We start from the raw sequence: 13150 nt of genomic DNA on the forward strand, positions 1-13150 counted from the left end.
ATGACTATATACCTATCAATAATTTAAGCGTAATGGATTAAATGTTTCAATCAAAGACACAGGGTGGCTGAATGAAATTTTTTTTTAAAAGAAGACCCATACATCCATACATACACTGCTGACAAAACCCACCTAAGATTGAAAGAGACACACAGACTGAAAAGATAGTTTGTGCAAATGGAAACAAAGAAAGGTAGGTTAGCAATACTCATAACAGACAAAACAGACTTTAAAACACAGGTGACAAACACAAGGCCTACGGGCTAAATCCAGCCCTCCACCTTATTTTACCCAGCACAGCACCTTGTTTCTACCTGGCAGCAGCACTGAATTCCTTGCCCCTAGTTAAGGAGTAGTTACATTTATACAGTCCTAAAATTACATTCAGCCCTTTGAAGGCAACTGTGAGGCTGATGTGGCCCCCAGTGAAAATGAGTTTGACACCCCTGCTTTAAAACAAGGGCTATAACAAGAACAAGAAGCAGGAAAAAAGGGACTTCCAGTCAAGATGGAGTTGTACATCATCAGGCTTTGCATCCTCACATAGCTACAGAAAAAATTATAACCGGATTTCAAAATAAATAATACCCAGAAACCAACAGAAAATCGAGCTCTCCTCAATGGAAGTCCAATGACCAAGGATTTATCCGGATGGGTAGGAGGGGCAGCAGAATGAGCAGTCCCACATTCACGGGTGGTGGATAAAAATTGGGAGGGATACTTTGGGAGTGAAGGATCCCGGCCCCAGGCCAGACCACACAGCCCAAGGATGCAAGACCAGAAAGATAAATCCCCATAACTTCTGGCTGTAAAAACTAGTGGGGGGTGGGGCAGTGGAAGAAACTGCTGGGTTTTCAGGAGACTCCACTTAAAGGGTCTGCATGGACTTAGAACTTACACAGGCCAACCCCCTCTGGGATTTAGGACCAGGGCACCAGCTGGATGGGCACCAGTCACATACGAGGAATAAGTGAAGTGAGTAGGAACCGAGAGAGTGCCAGGTAAACCTCCAGAAGTCATGCAGCAGCATTGTCCTGTCTCTGAACCCTCCCCACACACAAAGCCGCAAAGCAGTGAAACATGTTGCCCCACCCTGGCATTACCTAAGGCTCTGCCCCACACAATTTACAGGTGCCTTTTCTATAATAGGCTGCCCTACTAAGACAGGGAATCAAAGCAGCTCCACCTAATACACAGAAACAAATACTGGGAGGTTGCCAAATTGAGGAGACAAGGAAATGTGGCCCAAATGAAAGAACAGAACAAACCCCCAGAAAAAGAACTAAAGGAAATGGAGATAACCAACCCAACAGATGCAGAGTTCAAAACACTGGTTATCAGGATGCTCAGATAACTAATTGAATACAGCAACAGCATAAAAGAAAACCTGGAAGAAATGAAGGTTGCACTAAGTGAAATTTTAAAAAAATCTACAAGGAACTAACAATGGAGGGGATTACACTGGGATTCAAATCAATGATTTAGAACATAAGGAAGAAATAAGCATTCAACCAGAACAGCAAGAAGAAAAAAGAATTTTTTTTTTAATTTGAGGATAGTATAAGGAGCCTCTGGGATATCCCCAAACATATCAACATCTGAATCATAGGGGTGCTAGAAGAGGAAGAACAAGAAATTGAAAACTTATTTGAAAAAATAATAAAAGAAAACTTCCTTAATTTGGTGAAGGAAATAGACATAAAAGCCCAGGAAGGTCAGAGAGTCCCAAAGAGGACCACGCCAAGACACATTATAATTAAAATGCCAAAGGTTAAAGATAAAGAGAGAATTTTAAAAGCAACAAGAGAAAAGCAGAGTTACCTACAAAGGAGTTCCCATAATACTGTCAGCTTATTTCTCAAAAGAAACTTTTCAGGAAAGAAGAGTCTGGCAAGAAGTGTTCAAAATGATGAAAAGCAAGGATTTACAACCTAGATTACTCTATCCAGCAAAACTATCATTTAGAATGAAATGGCAGATAAAGTGCTTCCCAGACAAGGTAAAGCTAAAGTAGTTCATCATCACTAAGCCATTATTACATGAAATGTTAAAGAGACTTATTTAAGAGAAAGATCAAAACTATGGGCACTAAAATGGCAACAAATTCACAACTATCAACAACAGGATGTAAAAAAAAAAAATGAAGCAAAGAACCAGAACAGAATCATAGATACAGAGATCATTTGGAGGGAATGGGGAGAAAGGTGCAGGGACCAGGAAGCATAATTGGTAGGTACAAAATAGGGGAATGTTAAGAGTAGTACAAGGACTTCCGCCAAGATGGAGACGTAGGTGGAAACACCTTGCGTCCGCGCGCAACCAAATCTAAAAACAACAAAGTTTTAATAACAATAAACGCAACCAAACCACACAGAAAATCGACAATACGGAGTCCGAAAACAACAATATGCTCAGCTAAACTGGTAAGAGGGGCGAAGCCAGCAGCGGAGCGGGTTGGCCAAAAAGATCCCTGACCGGGTGGTGAGCTAGCAGCCTAAGGTGCGGATAACAGGTGTGGGCTAGCTACAGGTGGACACAGGGAAGAGGCGCGGCTGGCTGTCTGCAGTCGGTCTCGCATTTGCACGCAGATAAACCAGTGAAGAGGCGAGCATTGAGACCGCACAGTGCAGGGCAGCAGGCTTGCACATTTCCACTCAGATAAACAGGTGGGGGCGTGCAGTGGGACGGACTGGGTGAGCAGAGAGGACTGCCATTGCTCCTTCTCTGACCCTGCCCCCACATACAGCTCACAAACCAGTGACCTGGGTGGCCCGGCCCTGGTGAACGCCCAAGGCACCTCTCCTCATACGTAACAGGCATGGACAGATCAAAACATGGCTCAAGAGCAACTCAGAGCCCCAGAGCCCATAAATCTAAGTGATGAAGAAATAGCCATACTTTCAGATGCACAGTTCAAAACACTGGTGATTAGGATGCTCACAGAACTGGTTGATTTTAGTCACAAATTAGAGGAACATATGAAGGCTAAACTAATTGAAAAGAATGGTAATGCACAGGAAAACAATAGTGATGAAAAGGAAATTGGGACTCAAATCAAGGGAGCAGACCAGAAGGAAGAAAAAAATGACTAAACAAAAATATGAAGAAACCAGAATTCAAAAAATGAGGACAGGCTTAGGAACCTCCAGGATATCTTTAAACGCTCCAACATCCAAATTATAGGGACACCAGAAGGGGAAGAGGAACAGTTACGAGTGGAAACCTTATTTGAACAAATAATAAAAGAGAGCTTCCCCATTCTGGCAAAGGAAATAGACTTCCAGGAAATCCAGGAAGCTCAGAGAGTCCCAAAGAAGTTGGGCCCAAGAAGGAACACACCAAGGCACATCAGAATTACATTAGCCAAGATTAACATGAAGGAGAGAATCCTAGAAGCAGCAAGAGATAAGGGGACAGTCACCTACAAAGGAGTTCCCATCAGACTGTCAGTGGATTTCTCAAAAGAGACCTTACAGGCAAGAAGGGGCTGGAAACAATTATTCCAAGTCATGAAAGCCAAGGACCTACAACCAAGATTGTTCTATCCAGCAAAGTTTTCATTTAGAATGGAAGGACAGATAAAGTGCTTCTCAGATAAGACCAAATTCAAGGAGTTCATCATCACCAAGCCCTTATTATATGCAATTTTAAAGGAACTTACCTAAGAAAAAAGATAAAAAAGATGAACAGTGAAAGGACAGCAAACTCAGTTATTAACAACCACACCTAAAACAAAAGCAAATTAAGAGGACAGCTAGATCAGGAGCAGAACCATAGAAATGGAGATCACATGGAGGGTTAGCAACAGGGGAGTGGGAGAAGGAAAAGGGGGGAGAAGGTACAGAAAATAAGTAGCATAGATACTAGATAGAAAATAGGGGGAGGGTAAGAATAGTAGGGGAAATATAGAATCTAAAGAACTTGAGACACGTGTTCATGAACTAAAGGGGGGAATGGTGGGGGAGGGGTGTACAGGGTGGAGGGGAATGAAGGGGGGAATAGAACAAATGTAAAGGCATGATCAATAAAATAAAAAATATTTTTAAAAAAAGAAAATTATAGGCAATATTCCTGATGAACATAGATGCAATACTCCTCAAAAAATATTAGCAAAGTGGATTCAGCGAAACACTGAAGAGATCATACACCATGATCAAGTGGGATTATTCCCAGGATACAAGTTGGGTTCAATATCTGCAAATCAATTAACGTAATAGACCACATAAACAAATTAAGGGCTAAAAACCCTGTAATCATAGCAGTAGCTGCAGAAAAAGCATTTGACAAAATCCAACATCTGGTTATGATAATTGCTCTCAGCAAATTGGGGATAGAGGAAACGTACAATACCTCACTGTAATAAAGGCCATATATGACAAACCCACAGGTAACATCATACTCAATGGTGAAGAGCTGTAAGTTCCCCCTTTAAGATCAGGAAGAAGACAAGGATATCCACTTTCACCACTTTTATTTAACATGCTATTGGAAGTCCTAGCCACAGAAATCAGAGAAGGAAAAGAAATAAAAGGCATTCATATTGGAAAGGAAGAGGTAAAACTGTTATTTGCAGATGACATACTACGTGGAGAGAACCCTAAAGAATCCACCAACAAAAAGCCCAGTTAGTAGAACTAATAAGTGAGTTCAATAAAGCAGAATACAAAATTTATATTCAGAAACTGGTTGCACTTTTATATACCAATAACAAACTACCAGAAAGAGAAATTTTAAAAATAATTCCATTTTAACCCTGGCTGGTGTAGCTCAGTGGTTTGAGGGCAGGCCTGCAAACCACATAATCGCAGTTCGATTCCCAGTCAGGGCACATGCCTGGGTTGCAGGCCAGTTCCCAGCAGGGGACTCACGAGAGGCAACCATACATTGATATTTCTCTCCTTCTCTCCTTCCCTTCCTCTCTAAAAATAAGTAAAATCTAAAAAAAAAATTCCATTTACATTTGCATGAAAAAGACTAAAATACCTAGGAATAAATTTAACCAAGGAGGTAAAAGACCTGTACTCAGAAAACTGTAAGACACTAAAGAAATAAACTGAAGAAGATACAAATGAATGGAAGCATATACTGTGATTGTGGATAGAAAAAACTAACATCATTAAAAAATGTCCCTACTACCGAAAGCAATGTACAGATTCAATGCACTCCATGTCAAAACACCAATAGCATTTTTCACAAAAGACTTTAAATAACCAAACCCATCTTGAGAAAGAAGAACAAAGTTGGAGGTATCATACTACTCAATACCAAACTATACTGCAAGACTATAGTAATCAGAACAGCATAGTACTGGCATAAAAATAGACACAAAGACCAATGGAACAGAATGGAGCCCAGAAATAAACCCGTGCTTATATTGTCAATTATTCTATAACAAAGAAGCCAAGAATATAAAACGGGGTAAAGACAATCTATTCATTCAATGGTGTTGGGAAAACTAGACAAATCCAGTTTCATTCTTTTGCAGGTATTACTGTCTTACATCACGCAAAGGAATAAACTCAAAGTGGATTAAAGACTTAAGTATAAGACCTGAAAATATAAAACTCCTAAGAGAAAACACAGGCAGTAAACTCTGTGACATCGCTCTTAGAAATATTTCTTTTTGGATCTGTCTCTTGAGGCAAGGAGTGAAAAAGAAAAAATAAATAAGTAGGACTACATCAAACCAAAACGTTTCTGCACAGCAAAGGAAACCATGAACAAAACAGAAAGACAGTCTACTCAATGGAAGTCAATATTCATCAATGATACATTCAATAGGGGATTAATATCCAAAAAGACATAAAATCATACAACTGACCATCAAAAAAACAATTCTGTTAGAAAACACTCAAAAAACCTGAATAGACATTTCTCCCAAGAAGACACACAGGTGGCCAAGAGACATATGAAAAGATGTTCAACATCAGTAGTCATCAGGGGACGCAGATTAAAGCCACAGTGCGACACCACCTTGCACCTGTCTGAGTGGCCATCATCAGTGACCGTAAACTGGTGCAGCCGCAGGAAACACAATGGCAGTTCCTGAGGAAATTAAACACACAACCACCATAGGACTCAGCAGTTCCACTTCAGGATATTTAGCCAAAGAAATTTGAAACACTAGTTCCCAAAGATCCAGGTTCTCTGTAGCATTATTCACAACAGCCAAGATACGGGAGCGGCCTCAGTGCCCACCGACGGACGAGTGGGCAAGGAAGGCATACAGTATCTCTACACCGGGGTAGCACTCGGCCATAATAAAAAAAAAAGAGAGAGAGAGTGAAATCTTGCCATGATAACAACACGCATGGACCTGGAGGGTACCGTGCTAAATGAAATGAGTCAGAGAAAGACAAATACTGTATGATTTCACTCATGCGGAATCTAAAAAGGAAAATTAGCAAAACAGAAACAAACTCATAGATGCTGAGAAAAAACTGATGGTTGCCAGGTGGAAGGGGGTTGGGGGCCGGGTGAGAAAGGTGAAGGGACTGAGAAGCACGTCGCCAGTGACAGACAGTCCTGGGGACGGAAGTACAGCCGAGGGGATCGGTGTAGTCAGTGACATGTAATGATACGGGTTGTGTCACATGGGTACTGGACGGCCTGAGGGCTCACTTCGTGAGATACAAACGTCTAATCACTTTGTCGTGCACCTAAAACTAATATAATACTGAAATTTTGTAATACCTTTTTTAACATTTTATTTATCTTTAGAGGGGAAGGGAAGGAGAGAGGGAGGGAAATATCAATGTGTGGTTGCCTCCTGTGCATCCCCTGCTGGGAACTGGCCTGCAACCCAGGTTGCAACTGGGAATCAAACCCTGATCCTTTGGTTCACAGGCCTACATTCAACCCACTGAGCTACACCAGCCAGGGCAATTTTTTAATACTTTTAACAAATCAATGATAGTTACTTGTGTCTGTGGGCTAGGGTGTCCCAGAGGACCCCTCTGCCTTCACTCTGCCCCCCAGGCAGTGCCCGCTCCCCCGCACTCACTGAGGGGCAGAGGTGCTGTCCCCAGGGTGGGGTGGGGAGAGCAGTCTGGGGCAGGCGTCCCTCGGTGCTTTTGGAATCTGCAAACCCCACCCGGGGGCTCCCTTTCCAGGTGAAGTTGTGCCATTGCCATCCTGGAGTGCCATTCTGCAACAGCCGTTTGCCGCTGCTCACTTTCCCACCAGCCCAAACCCTGCACCAAGGGTGGAGCGCAGCTTTTAGGGATGCACGGGCTGAAAGCAGGAGCGAGGGGGGCGTCGGGGGCCGTGCTCACCCAACCTGAACTCGTGGCTATGAGGGGTCTCAAGTCAGAAGAACTAGACCGAAAGGAGCATGTTCTGATTGTGTGGACATGGGGGCGGGGTAGTGATTCATGTTTTCTTTCTCCGATTTGTCACGCTGACTTGGAACGTGGCCTTTTCTAGAACCCTTCCCTGGGACTTTGGGCCCGAGGGTGGTTCTGGAACCCGCTGTGCGCACACCTGTGTACCAGGCTCAGGGGACAAGGAAGGGAAGGCGCGGGAAGTGGGAGGCAGAGCCTGTCCCCCACAGGGCCCCAAAGGGACCCACAGCCCCCCGGGAGGCGGCAGCAAGGGAAGGCCTCTGCCAGGGTCAGGAGGCTTCCACAGGCCCCAGCCCAGCACGGGCGACCCAGAAGCCCTACGGGGCTGACCAAGGAGGTGGGGAGGCTGCCTGACCTTGGGACCCAGCAAAGAAAGTACAGGCCGGGAGGGCGGGCAGCGAGGGCCTGGAGGTGGGTCTGGCTGCAGGCCGGGCAGCAGTGCTCGTGTGCATCTGGCCCGAGGACCTCAGGGCCCCCGCACCCGGGCCCAGCTCCCGCAGGAACGGAGGAGCGCCTCAGCCCCCGCCTCCGATGGGCTCTGCTATTTTTACGGCTTAAGTCTGGTTAAAAATAGCAGTCTCAGCCAAGGCTTTAGCCGTAGCTGACTAGACGTCAGTGCTGCATCCCTAGTGCCGCACCTGATGACCGTGGCCTCTGCCCCATTCTCCCTCTGCGGCATGTTTTATGAGAAGGCAGGTGGGGCACCGGCTGAGAACCCCGCCAGGCCCCCTGGGGCAGGTGCTTGCAGCCCGCAGCCCCACCATCTGAGTGCTGTCTGGCGGCCAGCACAGGTTGCCTTCGAGTCTGGGTGGGAGAAGGTATCAACACTGTGCCTCCCAGGCCCCTGGGGCCTCGGCAGGGCCTCCTGCTCACTGGGGCCCAGGGGAGCAACGCCAGGCTGGGCAGGAGCAAGCGCCCGCCGGCCTCCGCCTGCCTGCCTGCCCCCTGTGGTGCGGACACTTGGCATTCGGTGTTCATCACGAGCAACAGTGGTCCAGGGAGCCCCGCGGGCATTGGCGGGCCAGCCTGTCCATGCCCCAGTCGCGTCCCCAGAGACACGAAGGCGTCCACACACACAGAGCAGAGCGGGTGCGCCCGGTCCAGAGCCCCACGCCGTCGAGCCCTCCTCCCCCCGCCCAGCACTGGGAGCGCTGCGGGCGCCGTGTGGGGCTGTGCCGGCGCGTGTGAGCAGCCGAGGTGCCAGCCTATTGCGTTAATTTTCTCAAGTCTTAAAATAAGCCGCTTCTGCAGTGCATTTGGGTGGTGTGAGGAGCTGCAGAACAGGAGGCTGCTTCTACTGCACAGGTGCTGGAAGCCACACCAACCTCCGCCAAAGCCTCCCGGGCACTGACCCCTCTCGGAGCCCTGGCTGCACCCCTTCAGGTGGCAGCAGGTGCAGGCCCCAGGGCTTCACATGGGGCCGACCTCGCATCCCAGCCGTGGGATCCAGCAGAGCCGCCTGGAGCTCTGGAGTCTTGAGAGGCACCTGGGGAAACAAGTCAGGCTCAGTTGGAACCGCTGGTCCCTGTGGCAGGCAGGGGCAGGCAGGACTCCCCGAGGACCTGTCTCTGGTCAGGGGGCGTGCAGGGAAGTCTCCCTTCACCCCGGTCACCGAGCCTCCCAGGGCTCCCTGTTGCACCAAAGACAGCCGAAAAATAATTGTGCCTCAGAATCCCAGGCCCCTCACGACAAGCCCCCCTGCTGACGTCTGATGTCCACGGGACTCAGGCCTCAGGCTGGGGCTTGGTGTCTGTGGCTCCACCGCATCTCCCCCGCTCTGGTCCAGCTCTGCAGGCTTCTCTGGAGCCCGGCGGCGGCCCAAGGCTGGAACTCCAGCCCCTCTGCTCCCCGAGACTCAGGTTGGAGGCTGCCGCCCAGCACCGCCTTCCCTGTCCTCACCCCTCCTGGGGCTTCTCAAGCCCTCCGCCGAGTCCTGCAGTGCCCACACCCCCTAGGGCACCCATGTCCCCTGGGACCCCCGTGAGGCCCACAGGAGCTTGGCCAATGACGGGCCCTAGGAACTCCCCACTCTGGCTGCCTACTGACTGCCCGCCTGTCTTTTTCTCTTCGATTCTTCTAGTGAGAAGCGCCACCTGCAAGTCAACGTCACCAACCCCGTGCAGTGCAGCCTCCACGGGAAGAAGTGCACTGTGTCTGTGGAGACACGGCTCAACCAGCCGCAGCCCGACTTCACCAAGAACCGCTCGGGCTTCATCCTCAGCGTGCCCGGGAACTGACCCTCACCGGGGGCCTGCCACGTAGCCTCACAGGTCCTGGTCTAATTGCTGACCCCTGCTACTGCCCGCTAGAAATCAGCTCACAAGGCCCCTGCTCGGGGAGGGGGCCCTCGCTGCCTCCTCTCAGGCCCCTCCCCTGAGGTCTTCCTGGCTTTCTGTGCTTGGTCTCCATCTTCCCCTGCCCCAACTGTCCACAGTCCCCAGTCAACAAACCAAAGACCCCCGATGACCTGTCCCAGAGCCCTGACCACATCTCACCTCAGAGGCAACTTGACGGAGCCTTTGGTGGGCGAAGGCCTCCCTGGACTGGCCAGGTCACATCACTGTGCCTTGACCCAGTGACCAGCTGCTGACCCTGCAGGGTGGGGGAGGGGGCCAGGGCAGAGTTGTCCCAACCAAAGACGTGTTCCTCCAGGGAGGTGGGTGGAGATGAGCTGGGAAGGTAGCCCTGCTCTCTCCATGAGCCCATCCTGCCACTCCTCATCCCCCAAGTGACCTGGCGCAGGGAGCTTCTCAGCCCCTCAGTGGATCTTGTTTCCCCAGCAGCCAGCCAAAGCCACCAGGTGAGCAGGTTCACCTGCGAGACCAGCCCCTCAGCCCAGGACCGCCCCGGGCTGCCTCTCTGGGAGAGGGCAGTGGGGCTGCTCCGAGGGGCATCCCAGCCGTGCAGCCGGGCCTGCGGCCGTCTTACTCCCGCAGTTTGCAAGGTTGCTGATCAGATGCAGTGTCCCCTGTGTCCACGTTCATGTCGGGAAACAAATGAGAAAATGGAGTTGCAGGGGGCGTGGGTCTGGGCGTCTCACTCGTGCGGAGAGCTACGAACGGGACGGGAGCACGCGGGAACCTTGGGACGCGGAGAGCCAGCCAACAGAGCGTGGGGTCCTGGCGCTGCAGGCCAGGCCAGGGTGCCCACCCCCCCACAGCCCCTGGCTGCCGGGCACACAGACTTCATGCCAGGAGAGCCGCGCCGTCCTGCCAGTCTCTGCCCAGCACACGCCTTCAGATGCCTTCCTGTGACCACCCTCCTCCCGTGTCTCGGCTGAAGGGGACACCGTGAACCTCTGGGCCGCCCGGGCCGCCCTGCCAGGAGCCTAGAAAGAAGAGGCGCCGGGCACCCTGTGTGTGGAGGGGCTGAGGGGAGCCTCGCCTCGGGAGGAGCCCAGCAGGGTGCGAAAGGGACACGCGAGGGTTTCTTCGCTTTCTGCCACGCGGACGCCCCTACTCCCCCTCCCCCCGCACGCTCTCGTCCTGTCACCCTGACCCCACAAAACACGCCGCATGCCTGAGTGCAGCCTCCGTGCGGGGCCGGCCACCTCTCTGACCCCAGGTGGGCCCAGCGGTGGGGGGTCCTGTTTGCACCCGGCCCCTGCCTCCCAGGGCCGGCGAACGTGCGCGCTGTGTGCAGCTTGCAACGAGGAGCCCTGCTGGCGCCCTGTCCTTGGAAACCCGCTGGCTCTCAGTGCCGGGTCAGCCGCCCGCACGGCTGCCCGCACGGTGGCGCCGCCCACCCAGGCTGGTGACGCTCGCGGTTTTGCCAGTCACCTTGACACTAGGTGAACCATCATAACTGGAACCTTGCCTCTCCACTCCACATTCCCCCCAACTTGTTGCTTCATACTAGACACACGCACACATATGTTTTAGACACACCAAGATGGAACATGCCAAATGAGTGCCTTCCGGGGGCTGGGGAGGAGGAGGAGGGTTTGGGGGTCCTTCCTCCCGCTTTTCAACATTGCCTGTGGCCCCCAGCTGAGGGCCGTAGGGCCACCAGCTGTCACAAGCACGTCTTTGTGACGTCCTAAGAGAAGTCAGGGTGGCAACTGAAGGAGGGTCGGGGACCTGGGGCAATCCCACGGCGACGCTGCCAGGGTACCGAGGGGAGACCAGGACACAGACTGTGTGCAATGAAGTGTTTCTCTTGATTTAATTAAGTGCAGTTTATGGTTTGGTGCATATATTCCTATTTTCCATTAAATTAACTATTTCTAAAGCATATTTTGATTTACCATCAAGAGCAATAAAGCATTAAATCTTATTTTTAAAGGTGTTCTGCTTTTCTGTAATGGAAAACTTCACCTATAACTGTGACATTTTAGCTGGTACACAGTCAGCCGTGACCCGGAGGACGGAAGGGAGCACTGAGCACAAATACGTGGGAGGTCGCTTACCTGAGCCTGAGGCGGCGGCCGCGGGAAGGAGTGAGGGCAGGTGGGGGCGGCGGCGGAGTGCAGTCCAGACCTCCCCTCCCGCCGCTCTGAGGCCTGTGTGCTGGGCTCCAAGTCCAGAGCTGTGGTGGTTACCCAAACTCCCGAACTCCCGCACGTATTCATAAAGGAAAGGCTCAGGCTCCTGCAGCTGCAGCTGGGGAAGAGGTCTGAGTGATGGACAGCTGGTTGGGGGTGGCAAGAGCACGAGCGAGTGATGGAGAAATCAGGACTTCCCGGAGTGGGAAGCTGCAGGCAGGCCAGGCCGGGCCTAGAACCCACGGCCCTGCAGCCGCTCAGAGTCAGCGGGAGAGAACGTGCAGCACGGTGCGCGGTGACTCGGACCACGGGACGTGCCCTCAGCAGAGCGAGGGGTCCTGGTCACAGGGCTGACAGCTCCCAAGTTGCCACCTGAGCAGAACCGCCTTCCTGGTGCCCAGGGCAGCTCCAACCCACAGGTGCCGCCCGGAAGGGACAGAGAGGCTGGGGCTGTCAGCGTGAGGGGGTGGGCCCGTGGACCACTACAGGCCTACCTCACTTCGTTGGCTCCCTTCGTTGCGCTCACAAGTGTACCATTTCTTTTCGTTTTTCCCTCTCGAGTGTAGCATTTTTAACACTGAAGGTAAGACCCTCCACCAGCAGAGAGATTATGACTCGTTCGAGTGCAACACCCCCTTGATTATACTGGTCTAGGACTGAACCCAGTGTGCCTGAGGAATGCCTGTCCAGCCAGAGTGGGGGCCCGTCCCTCACAGGCTTCTCTGGAAGCTCTAGGGCTGGGCCTCAAGGACACTACTCCTGCTGGTCTGGGCACCTCCAGGCAGTAGGCACTGGGCAGAGCCCATCCCAGGACACGGGGGCAGCAGCCTTGGTGCCGAACTCCACAAACGGCGTCAAGACCCGGGGCCCCAGCAGCAGTCGGCCAGCCTGGCCTTCTCCAGGGCACGCCTGGGCCTGGCCGGCCGAGGGAGCGCTCCTGCCCCACCCCGGGCAGCTAAACCCGAGTTGGCTCAACTCGAGCTTCTTTCTTAATCACCTCAACATCGGCGCACTCTGCTCGTTAAGCCCTCGCCCCTCCCCCATAACGCAAATCCAATTATGTTCAGGGTGCAGGAGTCATTTATAAAAGGGGCCCCCGGCCTGCTCATGAATGATGTGCCCACAAAGAGGTCCATGTAATGGATGGTCAGTGCATTTTATTTAATCAGCACGGTACAAAAATAAATAAAAATAAGGGAAGGGGAATTAAATTACAGCCAAACTGAGCTCCATGACCTTGTCAGATTATAAACCACACACACTTACAAACACACTACACATACATACAAAATGAGACAAATATAAATTAATATCAACAATACCC

The 13150-nt window shown here is 51.1% G+C and overlaps 1 protein-coding gene across 1 annotated transcript in view; it reads left to right on the plus strand.

Annotated features, from left to right (window-relative positions):
* Nucleotides 1-11618, plus strand: part of MYO1D (myosin ID) — a 334697-nt gene extending 323079 nt beyond the window's left edge. Inside the window, exon 22 of the mRNA XM_053655662.1 lies at nucleotides 9424-11618. Within this exon, the coding sequence (XP_053511637.1) occupies nucleotides 9424-9580 (157 nt within the window). The 3' untranslated portion in view covers nucleotides 9581-11618. The remainder of the gene's footprint in view (nucleotides 1-9423) is intronic.
* The last annotated feature ends 1532 nt before the right edge of the window (nucleotides 11619-13150 follow it).

This window comes from Artibeus jamaicensis, unplaced genomic scaffold, assembly GCF_021234435.1.
Source record: "Artibeus jamaicensis isolate MK-2021 breed Jamaican fruit bat unplaced genomic scaffold, CSHL_Jam_final contig_1998, whole genome shotgun sequence".
NCBI classification, from domain to species: domain Eukaryota; kingdom Metazoa; phylum Chordata; class Mammalia; order Chiroptera; family Phyllostomidae; genus Artibeus; species Artibeus jamaicensis.